The sequence below is a fragment of the Gadus macrocephalus genome, chromosome 11 (assembly GCF_031168955.1).
Source record: "Gadus macrocephalus chromosome 11, ASM3116895v1".
NCBI lineage: Eukaryota > Metazoa > Chordata > Actinopteri > Gadiformes > Gadidae > Gadus > Gadus macrocephalus.
Window position 1 is genome coordinate 1168670 of NC_082392.1, and position 25930 is coordinate 1194599.

General features: G+C 52.8%; 2 protein-coding genes across 5 annotated transcripts in view; one reads left to right on the forward strand and one right to left on the reverse strand.

Annotated features, from left to right (window-relative positions):
• Positions 1-2090, reverse strand: part of ddhd2 (DDHD domain containing 2) — a 22304-nt gene extending 20214 nt beyond the window's left edge. Inside the window, 3 exon segments of the mRNA XM_060065643.1 lie at positions 1-82; positions 1247-1398; positions 1947-2090. The exon segment at positions 1-82 is cut by the window's left edge and continues 111 nt beyond it. Coding sequence (XP_059921626.1) covers positions 1-82; positions 1247-1348 — 184 coding nt within the window. The 5' untranslated portion in view covers positions 1349-1398; positions 1947-2090.
• Positions 2091-2170: 80 nt separating this feature from the next.
• si:ch211-166a6.5 (clustered mitochondria protein homolog) lies at positions 2171-25930 on the forward strand. 4 transcript variants are annotated; one of them, XM_060065612.1, is made up of 31 exons: positions 2171-2328; positions 3035-3170; positions 5322-5428; positions 5648-5819; positions 7457-7588; positions 8949-9115; positions 11682-11836; positions 12887-13009; positions 13886-14018; positions 14509-14601; positions 15346-15506; positions 16018-16233; positions 16584-16974; positions 17038-17064; positions 17125-17261; positions 17470-17543; positions 17648-17752; positions 18130-18230; positions 18917-19069; positions 19521-19583; positions 20065-20318; positions 20936-21020; positions 21304-21457; positions 21828-21967; positions 22341-22421; positions 23098-23223; positions 23669-23778; positions 24129-24222; positions 24324-24446; positions 24543-24616; positions 24999-25930. In XM_060065612.1, the coding sequence occupies exons 2-31, from the start codon at positions 3119-3121 to the stop codon at positions 25702-25704; spliced, it is 4509 nt and encodes a 1502-aa protein (XP_059921595.1). In that variant the 5' UTR covers positions 2171-2328; positions 3035-3118; the 3' UTR covers positions 25705-25930. The 4 variants fall into 4 exon arrangements, with proteins under 4 accessions (XP_059921595.1, XP_059921594.1, XP_059921593.1 ...); XM_060065611.1 differs by having other exon boundaries at positions 17050-17088; XM_060065610.1 differs by lacking the exon at positions 17038-17064 and having other exon boundaries at positions 16584-17013.

Here is a 25930-nt window from a genome sequence, read left to right on the forward strand (position 1 = left end):
AGGGGGGAGGTGGCGCCTCCATGTCCAGCATCTCGAAGGAGGAGGTGGAGGAGGGAGAGACCTCGTCCATCACCGGGGGCGCCTGGGGGCGGTTCAAAAGTTACAAAACACCCACTTAAAAATGTCTTACTTTGTGTAAGTTTGCAGTTGCACACACATTTCTGATAACGATGACTCGTCCAGGATTCCACTGAACAAGAACTCCTACCGGCTCGTTATTATGGACTTTGGGAGCATTAGATAAAGGAGATGACAGCCCCCCCCCCCCCCCCCCACCAACAGCCGCACAAAGACCCTCATTCTCCCTGGTGGAGCCTCACTGTCCTGCTGCTCTCCTGTGACTCAACACTGATGATGAATACATCAATCTCACTCAACCTCACACAAATATGCGCTGAGTTTTGCCCACTGGGGACAATTGCTTACATTTTTAAGTAAACTTGCTTCCATTATCTCCACAGAGTGGAACACGCCTTCGCTGCCTGCACAAGGAAGGTACGCATGGCGGCTAGCCCCTGGGTAACAACAGAGAACGTTGGTGTCTCTGTCTCACCACAGCTCCGTCACTAATCCTATGACACTAATCTGGGGCGTGAAAGTGCATCTTGAGGACAAAAGGGATGTGACCCCTTCGGTATGTACTATGCAATGCACCACACATACAATGGAATTTACAGCACATCATTTTCCAAACAATAATGTGACAAACGACAATCATTGCAGCGCAGGGAGAGTTCCCCAGCCTCGACCATGTGGTCATTCAACTCTTGGATTAATTAAAGCGCAGGCACAGCGACTGGAGCTACGCATATCCATTTACCGATTGCAGTCCGATCAAACGCGCTTGCTTTTCTACCCTAATCCTGGAGTTCATAGCTCTGCTTGTGAAACAGATTCCACTGAGGGAGGTTTAAACAGTAACGACCCGCCCAACAGGCTCTGCCTCTCTGTCGTCGGTCGGGCAACCCTTTCTGCCCAGGGGCCGTGGCATCAAGGGACGCTCTGACTGACGCTGACAGCACTGTCCTCCCAGAAAGTAAGCTGTCCACACATTGTCTGAGTAAAGGTAATCCACTGAGCAGCAGATGAGTGGCGTCTGATCTGATTCTTAGCTTAGTATCCGCGAGGGTAATAGGTACTGGTATGTGCCCTTACACCATGCGTGTAAAAACATATAGAAATGCATGCTGGAAGACACACACACACAGACACAGACACAGACACACACACACACTCACCTACTCACCTCTGGAAGGGGGGGTTTGTAAGCCTGGGGTTGAGAGGCGGAGTCACTGCTGGGGGGGTCTTTCTGAGAAAGGACTCCTTCTGTACCGGGGATCTGGGACATTACCTCGACCTAGTTGTCAGTTACTCTGTGGCTTCGCGGATCAGTCGACCCTAGAGGACAGGTCCAAAGATCTCCGTTTCTCATCAGATACACTATCCGTACAGTAGATAAACAAACAGTGACGTTACGGCTGGATGTTTGTGGTATTTCAGCCCAAGAGCATGTAACTTAAATCATTGGATAGTGGCTCAAATACACTATATGTATACACCTTACAGCGACAACAAGTCAAAGTTATAAAGTATATCTAGCAGCTCATTGATTGTAAGACTGGACTCGGCTGATCCCAGTACAGAAGGTTACCTTGCTGGTCCCAGTACAGACGTCCTGTTACCTTGCTGTGTGCTCCCATGGTGTAAAGGTTTAATCAGAGGACATGTCATGGGTGAGCCGGTGTCCCTTCGCCTACTAAACCAGCAAGGGCGTCGGGAACACTAAAGCCCTCAGTGTCCGTGGCGTTAGCCTGCCTGCTACATACACGCACACACACACGCACACACACACACACACACACACATACGCACACACACGCTCACACACACTCACACACACACAAACAGAAAAAAACACACACACAAACACTCATACACACACTTACTTCTGGTTCTTCCTTTTCATTTCTACATCATTCTTATCAAACACATCACAAAGTCATCCATTGGAAACGACTCCCTAATATACACAACAACGTTGGTTGTTTGGTCTCAGGCGGGTGAGCTGTCTCTCACTCAGAACGTAAACACCGCTGGGCTAAGCTAGGCTAGGCTAGCACGTCGGGGCTAGCTGTCAGTCAGACGGAGGCCACGCCCCCTTCGCAGACGTCACTCCCGTCGCACAGAGCGAAGTTGCAGAGAAACGTCCCAAGAAAACCTCCAAAAGCTTCTTTATATCGTATTTTACAAACGGCAAGACATCTGAAACGAGGTCATATCGTCTTCTGAGCTTCAGGATCACGGGGACCTCGGACTTCAAGTCTTAAAGTGAGTACTCCAAATTAAATGAAGGAAAGTGTTTCTCTGGGGAAGGGATCGTTTAGTTTTATCCATTACTATAACCCATCCACGGGGATTCCCATGTTCTGTATGCTTTTGTTTGTTGTCACGAAATACAGCGAGGCTGCCAAGACGTGGCGCGGATGTACCCACCATAGCATTCACTCAAAACCATTGATTCCATTGATAGTACTACTTTGATATAAACTTCTCCTGACTTGATTGCGCTGTGTCTGTGTGGAGGAGCCGCTTCATGTACGGGCAGAAGACTTAAGATAAGATGAACTAAGATAAGGCATTCAGGTGAAACACGGGGCTGTGGCCCACGCCTCTGCTCCGGGACATACCCAGGGGTATGTCCCGGGGAGGGGGAGGGTAATGCCAGGGTGGAGTGGGGAGAGGAAAGTGAATCAAGTTAGAATGAACTGACACACCCAGTTCAGCAAAGTAGGTTTCAGAGAGAGGAAGGCTGAGGACCGACAGTAGCCTGACGACTCTTGAGCAACGGAGGGTGTGGCCTTTCCAACGGAGGGTTTGGCCTCATTGACTGGCTTGTGGAAGCAAAAGGGGCAGGATCCACATTCTGAATAGAAGTGCATTTACTATAACTCACGCTGCATAAAACCCTGAGCAAAGACCTCACTTTTTTTTTTTACGCTCCTTCTCGCATTCCGTCTCATTCCCTGCACCACAGTGCTCACGTAGTGCGGAACAAGTGCTGGAACCACGCCTGAACACAGAGAGAGATACCAAAAATATAAAGTTGAAAGCAGCAGAGATGAGAGACAAAGTGAAGAGACCAGCAGGGGGAAGGAATCACCCGAAAGCAGGTAAGAAATCCTTCAAATGTCACACTGCGTGGAACAGTGTGCTTCTATTACTGCATGCCTCTATTACTGTGTGACTCTATAACAGTATGCTTCTATTACTGTATGCTTCTATTACTGCATGCCTCTATTACTGTTTGACTCTATTACTGTATGCTTCTATTACTGCATGCCTCTATTACAGTTTGCCTCTATCACAGTTTGCCTCTATCACAGTTTGCCTCTATTACAGTTTGCCTCTATCACAGTTTGCCTCTATTACAGTTTGCCTCTATCACAGTTTGCCTCTATAACAGTTTGCCTCTATAACAGTTTGCCTCTATAACAGTGTGCTTCTATAACAGTGTGCTTCTATAACAGTTTGCCTCTATAACAGTGTGCTTCTATAACAGTGTGCTTCTATAACAGTTTGCCTCTATAACAGTGTGCTTCTATAACAGTGTGCTTCTATAACAGTTTGCCTCTATTCTTCCACACCTTCCTCCTCTGACTCACTCCCAGATGGGCTGTTGTTGAGGGCCTTTGGCAGGGGCGTGCGACGGCAGGGTAGCAGGGCCCTGTTGGCATGCACTGCCCTCTGACACGCTCAGGGTACATATCTCCCAAGGAGAAAAATGCACCAGGCTTTTACACGGCCTGAATAAAGCAGCATTCCTTTCTGCTGTTTCTGATTCAGCCTTGTAGGGGAAGGCTTGTCTCCTTCCAACAGGTTTTAGCCCAGTGGTTTAAAGATGTACTGGTTTTAGTCCAGTGGTTTGAAGCTATACTTCAACCTGTACTTAGAGAACAGGCTTTCTTTAGCTCGTCCTGAACGGTTTAGTGGACGCACGTCTCGCTCATTGTTGCTCATAAAGCCTCACTTGCGTTTCCTTCGCCTCCCAGTTCATTAGGGGAGGGGCTGGGTAAATATTAGGTTTGGCCGCTTCCCCACCTCCAGGGGCCCTGGACCTTACCACTGGTCTGTGGTCTGTGGTTCCCTGGGGGGAACCAGTGACACGATGGTCAGTTTGACACAGTGAATAAACATGTTTAAATAAGCAAAGATTTCACTTTAGAGAGGATGGTCGTTAGAAGTACTTTGTCAGTCACCGGAATCAGAAGAAGCAGGACGGGAGCCGGCGGGGGCCGACACAATGGAGGCTTGGAGTGGCGATCTGGGCAGTCGGAGAGAGGAAAGGCCCCCGACGCAGGGAGGTTCGGAACCTGGGCAGGGGACGGAAAAGGACGAGAGGAGGGTTCGATCCCAGCCAATCAGACACAGGGAAACCTTCAGCGGGCTGCTATGCAGACGTGAAACAGCCCCGAGCTCAGTTATAAAAGTCTAAAATGTCTCTCTATTTGTTTATATGATGCTGCAGCATCTGTCTGTGGTGCCGTGTGTCTGCCTCTGTTATCTGGTTCTGAACAGGGCTCTGTGGGGCTGGGCTCGTTACGCTCTGCATAATGAAGCTGCAGCATGCCAGAGAGAGGTGTGGTTGTCCCCTCTCTCCCCGAGACGACACGAAACTCGCATGCTTATTCAACAAGCTTAGCCGTTTTTCAACTTGCTTGAGTTGAGGAACACGCTGGGTCCTGCACCCTGCCTGTGCGTGTGCGCCTGTGTGTGTGTGTGTGTGTGTGTGTGTGTGTGTGTGTGTGTGTGTGTGGGGGGTGGCTGGGTGTGTGTTTGTGTGTATGTGTAGTACATGTGTGGGAGAGACACACCCCACTTTCACTTTCTCAGTGTTCATGGACTGAACTGGATTGGAATTAACTCTCTCGCTCCCTCTCCCACTCTCTCTCTACCTGTCTCTCTCTCTCCCTCTCTCTCTCTCTTTCTCTACCTGTGTGTGTCTCTCTCTCTCTCTCTCTCTCTCTCTCTGTCTCTGTCTCTCTCACAGACACACACTCACATACACAAACACACACACACACACACACACACGCACACGCACACGTACACTCAGAGCACCTCAAGCCTTAGTCATGAGGATTTGATTGCACATGATGACGCCCTCATTATCTCAGATGGATTCCCACCACTGGCGTCGGTGTCTGGGTTGCTATGAAGTAATCTGTACTAACCGCTCCTGCATGTGTCAGATGTCACTCCATAAGGCTGGAGGAACTTCCCTCATCAGAGACAAAACGCTCTGATCTCTGATCTGTCCACAGACGTCTCCCCGCCCAGTGGTGTCCCAGAGGCCTTCGTCATGAACGCAGACGACTCGTCCTTTCCTGTGAAGGTCCAGGGGGCGGGCCTGGAGATGTTTGAGATGCAGGTAAAGAGCTCCGCACACACACCTCAAAGCTGGGACGCCCGGCCAGCAGGGCTACCTGTCGATGGACAGGTAGCTTGCGTTACCTGTGACGTAATGTGCTACATGTTATGTAGCACATGGTGTACCGCCTGTTACACATGTGGGTGTAACACGGTCACACCCACATGTGTAACACGTGACCCCCTGCCTGACCTCCTGGCCCTCCCGTGTGTTCCTCAGGTGCACGGTTTCTGGCAGGTTCAGGACACGGTCATGGCCCTCACGGCCCGGGAGGAGGTGTGTCCACGCTCCAGCTTCTCATTGGCTCTCGCCGGTGCACCCCTGGACCCCCTGGTGGATCTGAAGAGCCTGAGGGGTCTCAGGCCAGGATCCGTCCTCCGCCTGGTTGAAGGTAGCGTGTGTTTACTTGTCAGCCATTCTTCTCTCTCTCAGTATCACTGTGCCTTCTAACGCTCAAACGATACCGGGATTGGATCAGAGACGCTCGCCTCGTCATGTCAATGCAACAGGTAATCAGTGATGTTGGTTCAGTTTGGCCTTATCAACACCAGCTCCGTGGTTGGCAGTGGTACACAAAGGTCCCTCTCCAGATAGATATACAGGCAAGGCAATCGGCAAACAGGCGAGATCTTTTAACGTTGATATTGGTATTTGATTGCCTCTGTTTCAAAGCTCTGAAATGGGTTTTTGACTTATAGTTAGGCATGAAAAAAACCTCATGGTCAATTATTATCCCCCCCTCAACATTGTCACGCTATAGCAACACTGCATCATAGCACATCCCTCGCCCATTGGGTGGGTCCGTTGTCCCTGGAGCGAGGCACGGCGGGCCTGTCTGCGAGGCTGCTCCTCCAGCGTGCTGCTGGAGGAGCTGGAGCACATCACCCCGCCGCCCGGCGGGGTGATGTGCTCCAGTGATGTGCTCCAGCTCCTCCAGCCCCTCGTCAGCTTCGTCGGCTCCTCCAGCGCTGTTGCTGTGGTGCACAGCAGAACGTTGTGGTTGCAGCGCTGCGAGGAATGCATGGTGCATGTCCTTATTTGGAGGCTTGGAGTAAACAAAACCAGTTTGGCATTACCAGTTCGTACTCATACTTGTGATTAGATGTTGCAGTGTTTTTTGGCGTACTAGTCTTGGGTTATGTTTGAATAAAATGTGTTGTATAAACAGCCTCCTTGTGATTGACAGCCATGGGAGCCGAAGCTAATAATTATTGTAATCAACAATCTCGCTCCCAGTGGCTGTTGAGTCACTCCCAGTGGCTGTTGAGTCGCTTCCAGTGGCATGTAAAACAGCGGCCTCACCTTGTGGAGGTCAACCAGTTCCGGCTAGCTGAGTGTTGTATCTTACGTCTGGGTGCCAAGCCGCAGACTTCAGCGGGTAGAATGTGTGAGAGGTTCTCTGAAGCGATTGAAATGTGCTTATGCAGGAACAGTGCATTCATGCCTTGCGACTTGGCCAATATTTGTTTCATACTTATTGTTATCAAAAGGTTAGATCCGTGTTTCTTTGGGTGTTGTTCCAATAATGTTTGAATAATAAGATAATATAGTGCTTCAAGGATCCCAGACGAGACATTTGGTTAAATCTCGTCTTTTGTAGCACAATCACCAACAGCGCTTGGTGCTGTTGGTCTAGTCGTAAGAAAACAAAGAGGTATATATGTTGAGTGTGTCAATTCTGTGGTGTTTAAACACGGAGAGTAAAACGAGCTGGAGGGTGGTTTTATGGCTGACAGTAGACTTCCCTCCAGGGCCAGGTGTAATAAGGCCTGACCTCCAGACCCCCAACCCAACTGTTAACCTGTGTCTACAGTTGCTTTATTTGATGAGAATTGTTTGAACGTGAACCAAAGTTGGAGTTGGCAGCAGTGCAGTGAGCGCCATCAGTCCACACACTCTGTTCCACTCACCTGCTAAACCGCAATCCTCTGACCCCTCCGGCTATGTTGACTTTCTAGTTTGAGTGTCACAGTGTCATCAAGTCCGTTATCTCCCAGCCTGAGGACGCGTCACCCGTTGTGTTCCCAGAGCCCTACTCCCCGCAGTCCGCCAGGGCCCACCTGGGCCGCGTGCTGGAGCTGCTCAGGACCTCGGGACCCCAAGACGCCCTGAAGGAAGGGCGGTCCCCCAGCGTCCTGGAGACGCTCACAAACAGCCCAGGTGATCCACACACGTCCAACACACGTCCAACACACCTCTGACACACGTCCAACACACGTCCAACCACATCCAACCACGTCCAACCACGTCCAACACACATCCAACACACCTCTGACACACGTCCAACACACCTCTGACACACGTCCAACCACATCCAACCACGTCCAACACACATCCAACACACCTCTGACACACGTCCAACACACGTCCAACCACATCCAACCACGTCCAACCACGTCCAACACACCTCTGACACACGTCCAACACACGTCCAACCACATCCAACCACGTCCAACCACGTCCAACACACATCCAACACACCTCTGACACACGTCCAACACACCTCTGACACACGTCCAACCACATCCAACCACGTCCAACACACATCCAACACACCTCTGACACACGTCCAACACACGTCCAACCACATCCAACACACGTCCAACCACATCCAACACACGTCCAACCACATCCAACACACGTCCAACCACATCCAACACACGTCCAACCACATCCAACACACGTCCAACCACGTCCAACACACATCCAACACACCTCTGACACACGTCCAACACACGTCCAACCACATCCAACACACGTCCAACACACGTCCGGCACACGTCCAACACACGTCCAACCACATCCAACACACATCCAACACATATCCAACACACATCCAACACATATTAACACATCCAACACAAATCTAACCACATCACCAACACATGTCTAACCCCATCCAACACACGTCAAACACACATCAAACACATGTCTAACCACATCCAACACACGTCCAACACACATCAACACACATCCAACACATGTCCAACACACATCAACACACGTCAAACACACATCCAACACACATCCAACACATGGCTAACCACACCCAACACACATCAAACACACATCCAACACAAGTCTAACCACATCAAACCCGCGTTAAACACACATCAAACACACGTCAAACACGCGTCAAACACACATCAAACACATGTCTAACCACATCGAACACACAGCAAACACGCGTCAAACACGCGTCAAACACGCGTCAAACACGCGTCAAACACGCGTCAAACACGCGTCAAACACACATCAAACACACGTCAAACACACATCAAACACACATCAAACACGCATCCAACACACGTTAAACACTCTGCATCAGCGTTCACACGCGTGTGGCACCAGGCCAGGTTTTAAACACATGTGAGAAAAGAAGGTGTTCCGAGTTCCGAGTTCCAATAGTAAGAATGTTGAGTTGGTGATAACGTTTCGGCCTACAAAGGCCTTCGTCAGATCACATGGGTTTAGAACACAGACATAATAAACCGGAATTGTTGCTCTTTTTGTTTTCCAGGTGCTGCCAAAGACGGGGGCTCTCCCACCGGCCAGAGCCTGAAGCGCTCCCTAAGCGTTCCCAAAGCAGAGGCTGGGGTCCAGGATGGAACGCCCCCGGAATACCTGCTCCCGGGGTCCCTGGAGCGGCCCCTCATGGCCCTGCTGCCGCACAGCTCCCAGACAGAGGTACCAGGAGGAGCAGCCCGTCCGTCCAGGTCCATAGTGTCTGTGTACCAGTGGTACCAGTGGTACCAGTCCGTCCAGGTCCATAGTGTCTGTGTACCAGTGGTACCAGTGGTACCAGTCCGTCCAGGTCCATAGTGTCTGTGTACCAGTGGTACCAGTCCGTCCAGGTCCATTGTGTCTGTGTACCAGTGGTACCAGTGGTACCAGTCCGTCCAGGTCCATAGTGTCTGTGTACCAGTGGTACCAGTGGTACCAGTCGGTCCAGGTCCATTGTGTCTGTGTACCAGTGGTACCAGTGGTACCAGTGGTACCAGTCGGTCCAGGTCCATTGTGTCTGTGTACCAGTGGTACCAGTCCGTCCAGGTCCATAGTGTCTGTGTACCAGTGGTACCAGTCCGTCCAGGTCCATTGTGTCTGTGTACCAGTGGTACCAGTGGTACCAGTCGGTCCAGGTCCATTGTGTCTGTGTACCAGTGGTACCAGTGGTACCAGTCGGTCCAGGTCCATTGTGTCTGTGTACCAGTGGTACCAGTCGGTCCAGGTCCATTGTGTCTGTGTACCAGTGGTACCAGTGGTACCAGTCCGTCCAGGTCCATAGTGTCTGTGTACCAGTGGTACCAGTGGTACCAGTCCGTCCAGGTCCATAGTGTCTGTGTACCAGTGGTACCAGGGGTACCAGTGGTACCAGTCCGTCCAGGTCCATAGTGTCTGTGTACCAGTGGTACCAGTGGTACCAGTGGTACCAGTCCGTCCAGGTCCATAGTGTCTGTGTACCAGTGGTACCAGTGGTACCAGTCCGTCCAGGTCCATTGTGTCTGTGTACCAGTGGTACCAGTCGGTCCAGGTCCATTGTGTCTGTGTACCAGTGGTACCAGTGGTACCAGTCGGTCCAGGTCCATTGTGTCTGTGTACCAGTGGTACCAGTCCGTCCAGGTCCATTGTGTCTGTGTACCAGTGGTACCAGTGGTACCAGTCGGTCCAGGTCCATTGTGTCTGTGTACCAGTGGTACCAGTGGTACCAGTCGGTCCAGGTCCATTGTGTCTGTGTACCAGTGGTACCAGTGGTACCAGTGGTACCAGTCGGTCCAGGTCCATTGTGTCTGTGTACCAGTGGTACCAGTGGTACCAGTCCGTCCAGGTCCATTGTGTCTGTGTACCAGTGGTACCAGTGGTACCAGTCGGTCCAGGTCCATTGTGTCTGTGTACCAGTGGTACCAGTGGTACCAGTCGGTCCAGGTCCATTGTGTCTGTGTACCAGTGGTACCGGTCCGTCCAGGTCCATAGTGTCTGTGTACCAGTGGTACCAGTGGTACCAGTCGGTCCAGGTCCATTGTGTCTGTGTACCAGTGGTACCAGTGGTACCAGTGGTACCAGTCCGTCCAGGTCCATAGTGTCTGTGTACCAGTGGTACCAGTGGTACCAGTCCGTCCAGGTCCATAGTGTCTGTGTACCAGTGGTACCAGTGGTACCAGTGGTACCAGTCCGTCCAGGTCCATAGTGTCTGTGTACCAGTGGTACCAGTGGTACCAGTGGTACCAGTGGTACCAGTCCGTCCAGGTCCATAGTGTCTGTGTACCAGTGGTACCAGTGGTACCAGTCCGTCCAGGTCCATTGTGTCTGTGTACCAGTGGTACCAGTGGTACCAGTCGGTCCAGGTCCATTGTGTCTGTGTACCAGTGGTACCAGTGGTACCAGTCGGTCCAGGTCCATTGTGTCTGTGTACCAGTGGTACCAGTCGGTCCAGGTCCATTGTGTCTGTGTACCAGTGGTACCAGTGGTACCAGTGGTACCAGTCGGTCCAGGTCCATTGTGTCTGTGTACCAGTGGTACCAGTCCGTCCAGGTCCATTGTGTCTGTGTACCAGTGGTACCAGTGGTACCGGTCCGTCCAGGTCCATAGTGTCTGTGTACCAGTGGTACCAGTGGTACCAGTCCGTCCAGGTCCATTGTGTCTGTGTACCAGTGGTACCAGTGGTACCAGTCCGTCCAGGTCCATAGTGTCTGTGTACCAGTGGTACCAGTGGTACCAGTCGGTCCAGGTCCATTGTGTCTGTGTACCAGTGGTACCAGTGGTACCAGTCCGTCCAGGTCCATAGTGTCTGTGTACCAGTGGTACCAGTGGTACCAGTCGGTCCAGGTCCATTGTGTCTGTGTACCAGTGGTACCAGTGGTACCAGTCGGTCCAGGTCCATTGTGTCTGTGTACCAGTGGTACCGGTCCGACCAGGTCCATAGTGTCTGTGTACCAGTGGTACCAGTGGTACCGGTCCGTCCAGGTCCATTGTGTCTGTGTACCAGTGGTACCAGTGGTACCGGTCCGTCCAGGTCCATTGTGTCTGTGTACCAGTGGTACCGGTCCGTCCAGGTCCATAGGCTCCTCAGTGGACAGATAATGGTATCATAATCTAGCACAACAAAGGTTAAGTCTGATTAGGGTTGTTATCGGTAATAGTAGATTAGTAATGAGTTCAAATAAATGAATCATGAAAGACAAAGCCGGCCGGCTGGGCTGACTCCAGGCACTGAGTGTGGAGGCCCGATCCCAACCCGCTGGTCTCCTCCTCTCAGGGCTCCATCTATCTCAGGGACTTATCCCTCAGCTGTTGGAATCCACCGCCCGGCCACAGGAAGCTGCAGGGGGACTTCCTGTACGTTACCGTGGTGACCCTTGAAGGAAGCCGCTATGACGTCACGTCGTGTCCAAAAGGATTCTATGTCAATAGGTAACAAACCTGCATGTTGCTCGTGTTAGTTTAGGGTTTGTTATCCGTAGTGTATTTACACCTGGTCATGTAGCATTTACACCTGGTCATGTAGCATTTACACCTGGTCATGTAGCATTTACACCTGGTCATGTAGCATTTACACCTGGTCATGTAGCATTTACACCTGGTCATGTAGCATTCACACCTGGTCATGTAGCATTTACATCTACATTTACATTCAGGGCATTTAGCAGACGCTTTTACCCAAAGCGACTCACAATAAGTACATTTGACAGACGAAAGAGAAACAACAATATATCTCTGTGGGTACAGTGAGGATGTTCATGGAGCCAAGTGCCAAGGCCTAACCATCACTAGGTTAACCCATTCCCCGTGTACCGGTACACACAGATAGCTAGGATACAACGCTGCACAATGCTAAGTACTATTGTTAAGTGCAAGAAGGTACAACTTACAGTAAGTGAATAAGAGGGGTGTAGGGAGGTAAGGGCTAAGGGGGGAGGCTGTGCAAAGTCAAGGTGAACTCTGAACAGGTGAGCCTTGGGTCTTTTGCAGACACCTTTGTAACCAGAGAGGCTTGGCTGGGAGCCATCAGGCCAGGCGATCGATACCGGAACGGTGACAGAAGAGGTTATAGTGCTGCACAGACGTGGTTTAAAAACTAAAAACCACAGAGTGCAGAGCCCTTTGGGGAGTTAGAAAGGTTCAAGTTCAAGTCTTGTGTTGTCAGATGGACAGAGCAACACATTATTATCACAAGCAACAGGAAACCAAATATATAGGGCAAAAATAATATGCATATAAAGATAAATATACTACCAAGCAGTAAGGCTATTACAGGGTAATAGAAGAGAATAGATTAGAGAATAGATTTAAAAAGAAAAGTTATGGGCAGTGTGTTTTTTGTTTAATATCAGTAGTAGTGTGAACAATATAATCTAATCATGTGCTGGGTAGAAGTCTTCGGGCCGTAGTGATCCATTATCTGTGCTGAGTTAATCACCGACCCTCTCTCACTACCCCCTCGTGTTCCTCCCTTTGCTCCAGGTCCACAGAAGAGGTGTTCGACCCCCGTCCCGTTCAGGCGTCTCCCCTCTGCCACTGTTTCACCGACCTGCTCGGTCACCTCAGCCCTGCCTTCAAACAAGCCCTCTCCACCGCGAAGACCAGGTAGCCGCTCGCTAGGGGAACGCGGAGGTCTGCTGCGTTATTCAATGGGCCTTATTGTCACCTGGCGGCCATCTTGGTTCCTTATAGTCACCTGGCGGCCATCTTGGTTCCTTATAGTCACCGGGCGGCCATCTTGGTTCCTTATAGTCACCTGGCGGCCATCTTGGTTACTTATAGTCACCGGGCGGCCATCTTGGTTCCTTCTTGGTTCTAAACGCGGGCTAGAAGGGTGGATAAGGCCCATGGTTCTTCTAGGAGTGGTTCCAGAACACATGACTTCTACGTAGGCGTTGAGGGATCTGTTCAACCATTAACTATTCTGGCAACGCCACAAGCAGCCCAGCAACAGGGGCGGCATGTGGTTCAGGAGGTGGAGCGGGTTGGTTGGTAACTGGACGGTTGCTGGTTCGATCCCCGGCTCCTCCTCACGAGTGTCGAGGTGTCCCTGAGCGAGACGCCTCACCCCGACTGCTCCTGACCAGCCGGCTGTCACCTTGCATTGCTGCCACCGCCATCAGTGTGTGAACGTGTGTATGAATGGGTGAATGTTAGGCAGCGTTGTAAAACGATTTGAGCGGCCACTGGTTAGAAATGCGCTGTATGAATGCAGTCCTACCATTTTGCCATTTAACAGGACCAATGCATGTTTCGGGATGAGGTTTCGGGTTTGTTAGTCTGGCTCAGTTGCCTCCAGGGTTCCTTGGGACTCCTTGAGACCCTGGTTCCCGGAGCCTTCCTGACACCAATACCAGCACGACCAATCGGGTGCAGACACTGACCTCAGAGGATTAAGACCTTGGTCACTCCCAGAGAGGAAGGCTGCGTCGACCCGCTGGAGAGACTCTGACCCGTACCTCCGTCCTCCCCCCCCTGTAGGGCTCAGCTGCCCCCCGCGGAGGTGCTACCCACCCCCTACCGCACCGTGTGCTGGCTGGGGCCCGCGGCCATCTCCCGGACCCAGAGGAACACCTTCAGCCGGCTGGGGCTGGACCAGCAGGCGGCCGCGCAGGTACCACTCAAACTCACCGCGTCTACGTGGGTCATCACAGTCAAAGTCGGCTTTATTGTCAATCACTTCACATGTAGACATACTGAGCATCGAGAAGACGTTTCTCACTATCCCACGGTGAACAGATAAACAGATTAGACTACACTAAAGTTAAACAACCGATAAGACAACACTAAAGGTAAACATAGAAGAGAAGAGATAAGGACATTACTAATATTAAAAAGATAGCCAATAAAATCTAAGAGAAGCAGCATAAGTTTCTTTTTTAGTTTTACAGTCTGTAAAATAGCAGCAATTTCAGTCTGGGGGGGGGGGGGGGGGGGGTGTATCTGAGGGTGTGTTTGCACTATTCCGATTTTGTTCTCTTACTTTATTTGGGTTAACTTTATAGTTCTATATCATTAATTGAGGTTTATTTTATTGTTGCATGGTTGAGGGTGCCTGAAATCTATGCAAATTAAAATGCCTTGTGTATGTGTCTGGTTGTCAGGCTCCAGACTGGAATGAAGAGCTGCAGGCCGCCAGAGACCTCCCCCAGGGGACCCTGGAGGAGAGACTGTGGAGAGACCGGACCCTGCTGCAGGTCAGTCCCCAGGGCTCAGCAGTAACGCACCCACAACCAGACACAACCAGACACAACCAGACACAACCAGACACAACCAGACACAACCAGACACAACATAGCACAAACAGATTGAACCAACCACAACCAGATGGGACTAGACAGAACCAGATAGAACCAGATGGGACCAGATGGGACCAGATGGGACCAGATACCCCCAGATATAACCAGATAGAGCCAGAGAGAGCCAGACACAACCAGATAGAACCAGATAGAGCCAGATACAACCAGACACAACCAGACAACACCAGACACAACCTAGCAGAACCAGAAAGAACCAGATAGAATCAGCCAGAACCAGATGGGACCAGATAGAACCAGATAGAACCAGATAGAGCCAGGTACAACCAGACACAACCAGACACAACCAAACACAACCTACAACAACCAGATAGAACCAGCCACAACCAGATGGGACCAGATAGAACCAGATAGAGCCAGGTACAACCAGACACAACCAGACACAACCAGACACAACCAAACACAACCTAACACAACCAGATAGAACCAGCCACAACCAGATGGGACCAGATAGAACCAGATAGAGCCAGACACAACCAGACACAACCAAACACAACCTAGCACAACCAGATGGAACCAGATAGAACCAATGAATGGTAGCAGGCAGAGGAAGGTTAACGAGCAGGATCAGGATCCAGACGTTCCCAGTGCTGGGGTGTCTAAAGCGTTCTGCCCCCCCCCCAGGTGAACAGTGCCTTCGTGCTGGCGGCGGCCCAGGGTGCAGAGACGCTGGTGGACGGCTTTGCGGAGACGGTCAGCGCGGGCAGAGAGGAGGCGGGCTTCCTCTGGGGGGGGGTCTTCATGAGCCAGGGCTCGTCCAGCGCCGGGGGGGAGCGGGGCCGCAGGTAGGACTCCCGCCCGTACCGGATCTAACCCTGACCCTAATGCTAACACTAGCTGCGTTGAGCCTCTGGTTATATTATTCACAACCTCCCATAATGTAGGATAGTATGTGGGTGCAGGACTAACATACTGTTAACATACTGTTAGTCCTGCACCCACATAATTGCATCCTCTGACCGTATACAGTATAGTGAGTACAATACTGTATTGTGTTGCATTTATGTACTTTCACATTCTTTTGTTTTTACCATTTTCATTTTCTTTTTGTTGTTGCTTCGGCTGGCCTCCAAATTCTGCGGCGACGCCAAAAGGACCCGTCTTGGATGAATGAACTCTTATCTTATCTCCTCGTATCTTATCTTAAATTCTTCAGCGCGCTCACGATTATTGGCAGTCGCCCAGCGAGACCCTGAATGACCTCTTACCTGAGATCAGTCAGGATGTAATGACTTGTTAACTCTGCCTCCCCCTTAACCCCGCCTCCTCCTTAACCCCGCCTCCCCCTCCCTCCAGGGCTGCCCAGCGGTTGGAGCTGAGCGGGGTCCAGGCGTACAGCGACCTGGGGGAGCTGCAGGCCCTCCACACGCTGCCCACCGCCACCGTGGACTACCGGGGGGTGCGTCTGTCCGCCCAGGGCCTGGCCCCCGGGTCGGACGGCCCCGAGCCGGAGGCGGAGCCGGAGGCGGACCCGGAGGCGGACCCGGAGGCTCCGGCCCCGCCCCCCTCGAGGTGAACCCTGCACTCAGAGTCGGAATCTGTCAAATGTGGGCCGTGGTGCAACATTCCGGGACTGTGACTGATTAAGGGCTTCACACGCAGACTGGACTAGATTTAGAACCAGAAACACATCACGGCCAAGTGTGCACGTGAAAGGGCGGTGTGGCGCAGTGAAGAACATGATATAAACACACAGACGACAGGGACTCGCTGTTGGTCCGGCCTTCTCTGTTCCTCACTGGAAGCTCACCCAGCGGTTCAACTCTGTGTGGTTCTGGTTCTGCAGACAGACTGAGATGCCCGCGGTTCCTCTGGTTCCTCTGTCGATAACAACAACGTTACCCCCTCTGTCCTCCTTCCAGGGGTCTGATGTACGGGCTGAACGCGGGCCCCCAGGAGTCCCCCAGACGCAGGCAGCTGCTGGTGCTGCTGGCCCAGTCGGCCAAGGCCCTGTCCCTGCAGAGGCACGCGGTGCTGGGCCCCGCGGGGTACCAGGTGCCCCTCTTCACCTCGGTGGACGCCCAGGGCCTGCTGGGCGGCGACGGCCGCTTCTACCTGCTGGACCTCGTCCGCACCATGCCCGCCGACGCCAACTTCTGCCCCGAGGTGGAGGCGGCGGAGCGCGCCCTGACCGCAGGGGGGCAGGTGGAGGAGAAGGTGGAGGAGGTGAAGGAGGATGAGGAGGTGAAGGAGGAGGAGGAGAAGGACAAGGTTGAGGTGGAGGAGGAGCTGAAGGAGGCGGCGGAAGAGAAGGTGGTGGAGGAGGAGGCGAAGGAGGAGGCGAAGGAGGAGGTGAAGGAGGAGGCGAAGGAGGAGGCGGCGAAGGAGGAGGCGAAGGAGGAGGTGAAGGAGGAGGCGAAGGAGGAGGTGAAGGAGGAGGCGAAGGAGGAGGTGAAGGAGGAGGAGAGGCCCAAGTGTTCAGAAGCTGGAGGAGACCGGTGGCCGAAGAGCTACCACTCGGACACGGGGCTACCCCGGAGGTATCCTCACGGCCTGTGCCGGCTGAGACGGGAGCTGTGGCACGCCTTCGTCCAACACAAGTAAGCCCCCCCCCACCCATTCTGCTCCGCCTCGGGGTCCCCGAGGGGAACCGTCGCACCAACGCTGGTCTGATGTGAAGAGCTCTGCTGAGGAGGTGTTCATGGCGCACTGGAGGCCCCCGGAGCAGTCGTCTCTTCTGTTAGAAACCAGCCGAGGGCGACGGAGCCCCTCTGACCAAACACTGACCGAGTCTTCTTCACTCCGCAGACACACGCAGTTCAACCAGCGGGTCAGAGAACTGATGGAAGAGGACGGGGGCTTTGAAGAGTGCGCAAAACCAGGTGATGACTCGGGGGGTGTCAGGGGTCAAAGGTCACTGACGTACCACCTGGTCTGAGGTCTTTTATGTGATGAGGTGTTAACGATGAGCGCTTGTCGTGCACAGGCGACGCCCGCGCTACCAAAGCAGTGAGGGCGGCGTGTGAGGAGGTCGGCTCCGTCAGCCACCTCATCTTCGAGATGCGCTTCAACCCCAACGTGTTCTGTCCAGGTACGCACACACACGCGCGCACACACACGCGCGCACACACACAGACACACGCACAAACACACACGCACAGACACACACGTGCACATGCACACACACACACAGACTCACACACACACACACACACACACACACACAGACGCACACACGTGCACACATATACATGCACGCTCACGGTCAATCTCACACACACACGCACAAACACACACGCACAGACACACACGTGCACATGCACACACATGCACACTAACACACACACACACGCTTACGCTCACACTCACACTCACACTCACACAAACCTAGAAGTGTTTTGATCCAGTGTTAGGAAACGACCGGTCTTTGTAAACCTGACTCAATGGCCGCTCTGTCCGTGTCCCCAGGCGTGTCCTTCCCCGGCGGTGACAGCGCGGCCACCCGGCTCCAGGAGAGGCTGTTGAGGGAGGCCGCCGCCTTCATCATCAAGCAGCAGATTCCTGACTTTGTAAGCACCGCCGTTCCCCCGCCCGCCGCCGCGTCCAGCGCTCCGGGGGTCCATGGCGCACTCGGCCCGCCGCCTTCGTAGCATTTGTGTAGCTTTGTTCGTAGCATTTGTGTAGCTTTGTTCGTAGCATTTGTGTAGCTTTGTTCGTAGCATTTGTGTAGTTTTCTTCGTGGCATTTGTGTAGCTTTGTTCGTAGCATTTGTGTAGCTTTCTTCGTAGCATTTGTGTAGCTTTGTTCGTAGCATTTGTGTAGTTTTGTTCGTAGCATTTGTGTAGCTTTGTTCGCAGAATTGTGTAACTTTCGTCGTAGCATTTTTGCAGCTTTGTTCGTAGCCTTTGTTATCAGCCTCCCCCGCCAGCTGCTCGGGGAAACAGCAGGTGGTGTCTACGCCTTGGCTCACAGCCATGTTTTACGACGACGTCGTTATGTTCTGATGGCTGTCAAGTCAACACAAAACGTGCTATGAAATGGGAGGAGCTAGCTCCCCCAGGTGTGTTGTGAACTGGGATGTGAACACGTGTGTGTGTGTGTGTGTGTGTGTGTGTGTGTGTGTGTGTGTGTGTGTGTGTGTGTGTGTGTGTGTGTGTGTGTGTGTGTGTGTGTGTGTGTGTGTGTGTGTGTGTGTGTGTGTGTGTGTGTGTGTGTGTGTGTGTGTGTGTGTGTGTGTGTGTGTGTGTTCCCCCAGGTGGACTACTGCCTGCAGGGCATCGAGGTTCCCATGGACAGCGCCACCCTGAAACAGGCCCTGCACCACTGGGGCATCAACCTCCGCTACCTGGGCCATGTGATCAAAGCCATCAGCCAATCAGAGCACAAGGAACGCCTGAGGCACATACTGGTGAGTTTGTCTTATTGTGAAGGACAGACAGTCCTTCTTGGATCCCTTTACTTCCATGAAAGGGCGTGGCTGTTACGGCTGGCTGAAGGCAGAATGTTTATTAGTGTTTGAAATACTTTATTGATCCCTCAGGGGACATTGTGTTGATTGACAGGCTTGTAAACCACCAACTGCCATCAGGTTGTGACATGCAGCACGCCTTAACCCACACAGGGCGATTTGAGTCCTTATTTACATCCCGTTTTGCATATTTTAAAACTTTATGGGGAAATTCAGACCAGGATTAATCCATATCACGACCAGTATGTACCCTCATGGCTTTCCATCTGAAGCCAGCAGCAGGGTTTTCCCTTTTGAGAGGCCTGTTGACGCTCCCCCTGTCTCACGCGTTGTCCTGTCGTCCTGTCGTCCTGTTGTCCTGTTGTCCTGTCGTCCGGTCGTCTCCGTGCAGCGGGTTGCCCTGGCCGAGGTGGTGGTCCGCTCCGCCAGGAGGGTGTTCAACAGCTTCGTCCAGGTACCGTGCTACGCTCTGATCTGCTCTCACCATCACGCGTTCCAAATGACGTGATTGGAGTTAGACCTTACGGGGCCGGTGGACTGTGATAACGTTTACAACAGATAGAGTGTGACTTTAGTACGGAAGGATCAGGGTCACATGGGATTCCTTTTGTGGAGTTCTGACTTTAATCTAAAGATTCTGACTTTAAAGTCAGAATTCAGAGATTAAAGTCAGAATTCTGATTTTAAACTCAGAAATCAAAAGAAATACACACGCGTGATTCTTTTTGTGGAGTTCTGACTTTACTCTCAGATTTCTGATCTTAAAGTCAGAACTCCAAAACAGAATCACATGATTTGGCCCTAATCCTCTTCCTTACTTCATCCTGGTCCTTAATGATGATTTAGTTGAGCGATGGTTTGGTATAGCTGTGTGCTCCGTGGTTTGTCTGTGATGTTGCTTCGTGTCGCTGAACGTCTTCCCGCCGGTTCCGCAGAGCGTGGAGGTCTGGAGCCTATCAGCCGCCGTCAGCCACTTCCTCTGCTGCCTATTGGTTCCCCAATTCACGCCCGCCACCGCGGGGGAGGAGCCTAAGAAGAAGTCCAAGCGCCGCGGCGGCCGTGGGGGCGCCGGGGCGTCGGAGACCCCGGCGTGGAGCGCCCCCACGGGGGCGGCGCTGACCGGCCCGGCGCTGTGGAACCTGGTCCGCCAGGACGCCCTGGAGACCTATGACATCACGGCCCACCTGGGGTAGGCCCCGCCCCCGTCTGTCTGTCTGTCTGCCTGCCTGCCTGCCTGCCTGCCTGTCTGTCTGTCTGTCTGTCTGTCTGTCTGTCTGTCTGTCTGTCTGTCTGTCTGTGAGATAAATTTCAATGCTAATTAAGTTAATGAATTAAGGGTTATAGCGACCAAAAATGATATCATGTTTTTATTAGCACATTTAAGCTAGGGTAGGACATTTAGAGAAACCAGACAGCGTTAGCTCGATTTTGAACGTATCAAACCAAAACCCCTCCCCCCTCCCTCCCTTCAGGCCTCCAAAGCCCCAAAAACAAGGGACTAGCTCGCTAGCTTGAGCAAAAGTTCTGCTAGCCTTGAGGAAGATTCGGTCTGTAATTGGGTGAATGGGCAGAGTATGAGCAGGTAGGGGGTAGGTAGGTAGACGGACAGGTAGGCTGTCCAATAATTTCCCACGGGCCGAATGAAACGCTTGGACAGGCTTATTACAGGCCTGAGGTTTTTTTTCTTTTCAGCCTATTTTATTTCTTGATTCCTGTCGGGATGTAAAAAGAATTTCAACAAATATGACAGATTCATGCTTCTACCATGAGTCCCCTAGCTTTAACGCGCGCGTTCCCCGTCCCCAGGGCCAGCGTGAGCCACGTGGTGGAGCAGAACGGCCTGCAGCGGCTGTCCCTGCTCAGGGAGTTCTGCCTGAAGACTGGAGTGCAGGTAACCCTCACCGCTGAGAGCCGCCATGTTGAAGGAGGCCCTGCTTTAACCAGCACCAACGTCACCGTGAAGTTCACCGTGAAATTAGATAAAAGTTATAGACTGAATATACTGTCTATATTCTGTTGTTTATTTTGTGTTTTATATTAACCATGTGACAAATACCAAAGAGATTAAGACCATCTTTATGTCACAAATATAATCCAAAACATAAAACAAAATGTGTAAAACACTGAAAAAGGTTGTGCTCTGTGTCTAAATCAACCGTTCTTCTCTGCGGCAGTTGAGGCTCAGAGACTACTGCCTGGACAACCAAAGCAAGGCTCCCATTGGACCGGACGACGTGCTGAACATCTTCCCATTGGTCAAGCACATCCACATGCCCGTTTCCGACGCCTTCAAAGCCTTCCGGGCGGCCCAGACCTTCATAGAGAAAGGTAGAGCGCTGTGGTCCTCCACCCTGGGGTCATAGGGCTGACCTCTCAGTCCGGGGGTTTGATGATGCATCCTGAAGGTCTGTCTTCATGGTCAACAGACGTTCTCTGGGACGCTGATATCACAGGCTCACATGCTGATTGGTTTAAAGGATGTGTGTGGAACCAGATGCACAACAGTGCAGATTTCACACTCGTAAATGAGGTCTTGGCCAGACCGGTTTGGGAGCTGCTGCTTTAGATTGAAGCCCTGAAATGTAGTGATGATTTCTGTAATTCTTCGATTTCCTCACCGATTGACTGCAGGTATGTTCGCTGTACAGTGTCTGGTACTGCGTTACTAAGTATCTGTGTCTGGTCCCCTCGTCTGAAGGTTTGCTGGACCAAGCCCAGGAGCGTCTGAAGGAGACGTCCTACCTGTTTGGTCGTGTGTGTGATGAGCTTCACCCAGAGGCCTGCCACTGCCTCAGCACGCTGGCCAGAGTCACCTTCCTGCAGGGCAAGACAGCAGAGGTAGGACCCTCACCCTCACCCTCACCCTCACCCTCACCCCGCTGCACTTCTGCATCTCATTCACACATTCATACACACATTCACACGTCCACACATTCACAAGCTGACGGCGAGGGTCAACATGCAAGGCAACAGCTGGCTGGTCGGGACAGTCAGGGTGGTCTTGCTCAGGGACACCTCGGCACTCAGCTAGGAGGAACCAGGGATTTAACTAGCAACCCTTCAGTGGACCAAAACGGACTCTTAATAGTTCTCATTGGTAATAACGTCCCGAGATGTCTTTTTTCTAAACCACCATTCTGACCCAAAATACAATATGTGTAAAGAGTGGAGGTGGGTAGACTGACGGTGCGTCTGCCCCTCTGTGCTCCAGGCCCGCAGCGCCCAGCTGAAGGCTGTGATGCTCAGCGAGAGGGTCCTGGGCTTCGACCACCCCAGCACCATCCAGCAATACGTGAGTACCCCCCCGCCGCCGCCGCCGCCGCACAGCGGGGGCTGCGAACCCTGACCCCGTGTCCTTGTCTCCTGTGTTCATATCCCCTGTGTCCTTGTCTCCTGTGTTCATATCCCCTGTGTCCTTGTCTCCTGTGTTCATATCCCCTGTGTCCTTGTCTCCTGTGTTCATATCCCCTGTGTCCTTGTCTCCTGTGTTCATATCCCCTGTGTCCTTGTCTCCTGTGTTCATATCCACTGTGTCCTTGTCTCCTGTGTCCTTGTCCCTTGTGTTCATGTCTCCTGTGTTTATATCTCCTGTGTTCATGTCTCATGTGTCCATGTCCCCTGTGTTCATGTGTCCATGTCCCCTGTGTTCATGTGTCCATGTCCCCTGTGTTCATGTGTCCATGTCCCCTGTGTTCATGTGTCCATGTCCCCTGTGTTCATGTGTCCATGTCCCCTGTGTTCATGTGTCCATGTCCCCTGTGTTCATGTGTCCATGTCCCCTGTGTTCATGTGTCCATGTCTCCTGTGTTCATGTGTCCATGTCTCCTGTCTCATGTGTCCATGTCCCCTGTGTTCATGTGTCCATGTCCCCTGTGTTCATGTGTCCATGTCCCCTGTGTCCATGTCTCCTGTGTTCATGTGTCCATGTCCCCTGTGTTCATGTGTCCATGTCTCCTGGGTGCTTTCAGGCTCTGCTGGCGGTCTACCTCGGGGCCGGGGGGGAGAAGGCCCTGGCCCAGAAGTGTCTCCTGAGGGCCCGCCACTTAGTGCTGACCGTCCACGGAGAGGACCATCCCTACGTCGCCACGCTGGACGTAGGTCGACCCCAGCCACCCACATCCTGCTGGGCTTTATGGCAACACTCTGGCCTCGATTACATCTTATAAACATCTAGATTGTACAATCTAGATGGTCTCCTCTGTTTACACAAAGCGCACGACACGCTTACACACACACACACACATGCTAACACACACACGCACACACACACACACACACGCTCACACACACACGCACACACACACACACACACACACAGGTGTGTTCAGGTTCCACAATGCTCAGAGGATGGGCGGAGACGACGTATCCGTAGTTACCGGTTTACGGTGCTCTGGATTAAATCACCAATGGTCCAAGTAGGCCCGGTTTTGGATGCCTCAGAGGTCACTCTCTGTCGTTGTAAATGGCTCCAGGACTGGACAGTCTGCAGAGGTTGTGGTTCTGTGTGGTTCTGCTGACCCGTCTGGTTCCGTCCCCCAGGGCTGTCTCGGGTTGCTGCTGACCGGGGAGGCCGCGGGGCAGTACCTGGAGAGCGCTCTGAAACTCAACATGTCCTTCTTCGGCCCCACCGACACCCACACAGCGCTCAGGTACGTTGATCATCACCACGCGCCCCTTCACACACCTGGGACTGAAAGGCAAGAAGGATTCCCTGGGCCAATCAGAGAAATGATGTCCGGATTGGTCAGCAATGAGCAGGGAGTGGTCGGCTCATGAAGAGGCAGGCAGTCACCTCCACACAGATGGTCTCATAGTGCACTTCGGACACTAAAGGACAGCTATGCTCTTTCTAACAAATAACCCTCAAGTCAAAGCATTTAAATCCTCCCTACAGCTCCTTTAACAGAGCAACAGCGTTGTCTTTTGTTTATCTTGGATGGGTTTAAACCCCCCTGGTGCGTCACTGAAAGCCTTCTCCCGTTGTCACCCCCTCCTCCAGTCAGCACCTGCTGTCCCAGTGGCTGTGCAGTAAAGGGGACTACCGCTCCGCCATGAGCCACGAGAAGGAGGCCCAGGCGGCATACTCTGCCATGGTCAGTACCTGACCTACCCCTACCCCCGCCTTCCCCTCTGGTGCACGAGGCTGTCTGTCGGCGTGTCTGTCTGTGGCGCTCATAGTCCTGTTCTCCCTCAGTTCGGCGAGGACCACAAACAGACCAAGGGCAGCGCAGAGTTCCTGCGCACCATTACCCAGCAGGCCGTGCGGGTGGAGCGCAGCCGAAGGGAGGCGCCCGACGTGACGGAGCCGGCGGCGGAGGTGAGGGCGCCCGCTTCGTCCGGTGACACGTGGTTTTGTTTGAGCTAACGAGGCGCTAACAGGTGCTAACACCCCTGACCCCCCCCCCCCCCACAGGGACTGAAGCCGTCCTCAGAGACCGTTCTGGAACAGCTGGCGCTACTCACAGGGATCAGGAAGAACGCACAGAGGTGAGCAGTTAACCGCACCTGAGATACCAAACGTGTTCCGTTATGGGGGCGGCATGGGGCTCAGGGGGTAGAGCGGGTTGGCTGGGAACCGGGAGGTTGCTGGTTCGATCCCACGCTCCTCCTCGCTGAGTGTGGAGGTGTCCCTGAGCGAGACGCCTCACCCTGACTGCTCCCTGATGAGCCGGCTGTCGACCTGCGTGGTCGACTCCGCCGTCGGTGTGTGAATGTGCGCATGAATGGGTGAAAGCACTTTGAGTGGCCATTGGTTAGAAAAGCGCTGTATAGATGCAGTCCATTTACCATCTAGGATGATTATTGCATTGTTATTATGCTATGAAGAAGAAATGGATGCATTGTTCATGGATGATGTTTTGATTTGTAGCAATAGGCTCCAGGAATTCAAGAAGAGGTTCTGGGAGATTAAGCTGGCGGAGGCCACGGAGAAGGTGAAGGTCATCAACGAGAGACTGGTCAGTGCCAAGACCAAGAGGGAAGGAGAGAGCACGCCTGCAGGGGCGGCGGCAGGAGGAGAAGGAGCAGCTGGAGCCGCTGTGTGCCCGGAGAACGGGGACGGTGGAGCAGAACATCCCGAGGAGGCTCTGCCCAGTGGGGGCCAGGAGATCCGGCCCGCGGAGGAACCCTCGGAGGAGAGCCGTCCCAGTGCGGCCGTCAACGGTCTACCAGAGGAGCGCTCTGCACCGGGGGAACCAGAGCAGCGGGAGACGGAGAGAGAGGAGGTGGAGCTCCACGCAGCCATGAACGGAGGTCCAGACGTCGAGGGCGATGACGCCCAACACAAGGAAACGGAGACGGGGGAGACGGTTCGTCCGTCCGAGGGGACGGTGAACGGAGGAGAGGAGGTGAAGAGGGCAGGCTCACACGAGGAGACCAACGGTGTGAATGGAGTCCACGACGACGACGACGACGAAGACGACACCGACCCATCAGGGCTCGAGAAGAAGAAAGAGCACTTTGTGGAGGTCAACGCAAAGTCCACCAAAGCCAACGAAGCGGTCGTCAACGGTGTCATCGTCGTCAACGGAGGGGCGGGGAACGGCGTGGTGGTGAACGGCGCCCCCGAAGAGTGAAGGGCCCCCCCGGGAGCCCGTCGTGTTAAAGCTTTTACTAATGTCTCGGGGTGGAATCAAAGGTATCTTCAGCTGGTACAGAAACGTGGAGATGAGTGTTTTGTACCCAACTGCTCGATGAAGAGGGGACGGAACCGGTTACATGGGGAGAGGGACTTACTTCTTAGGGAAACTTTTTCTTCCGATAATAAAACATTCTGCTGTTAAATAAAGATTTTAAAAGTGA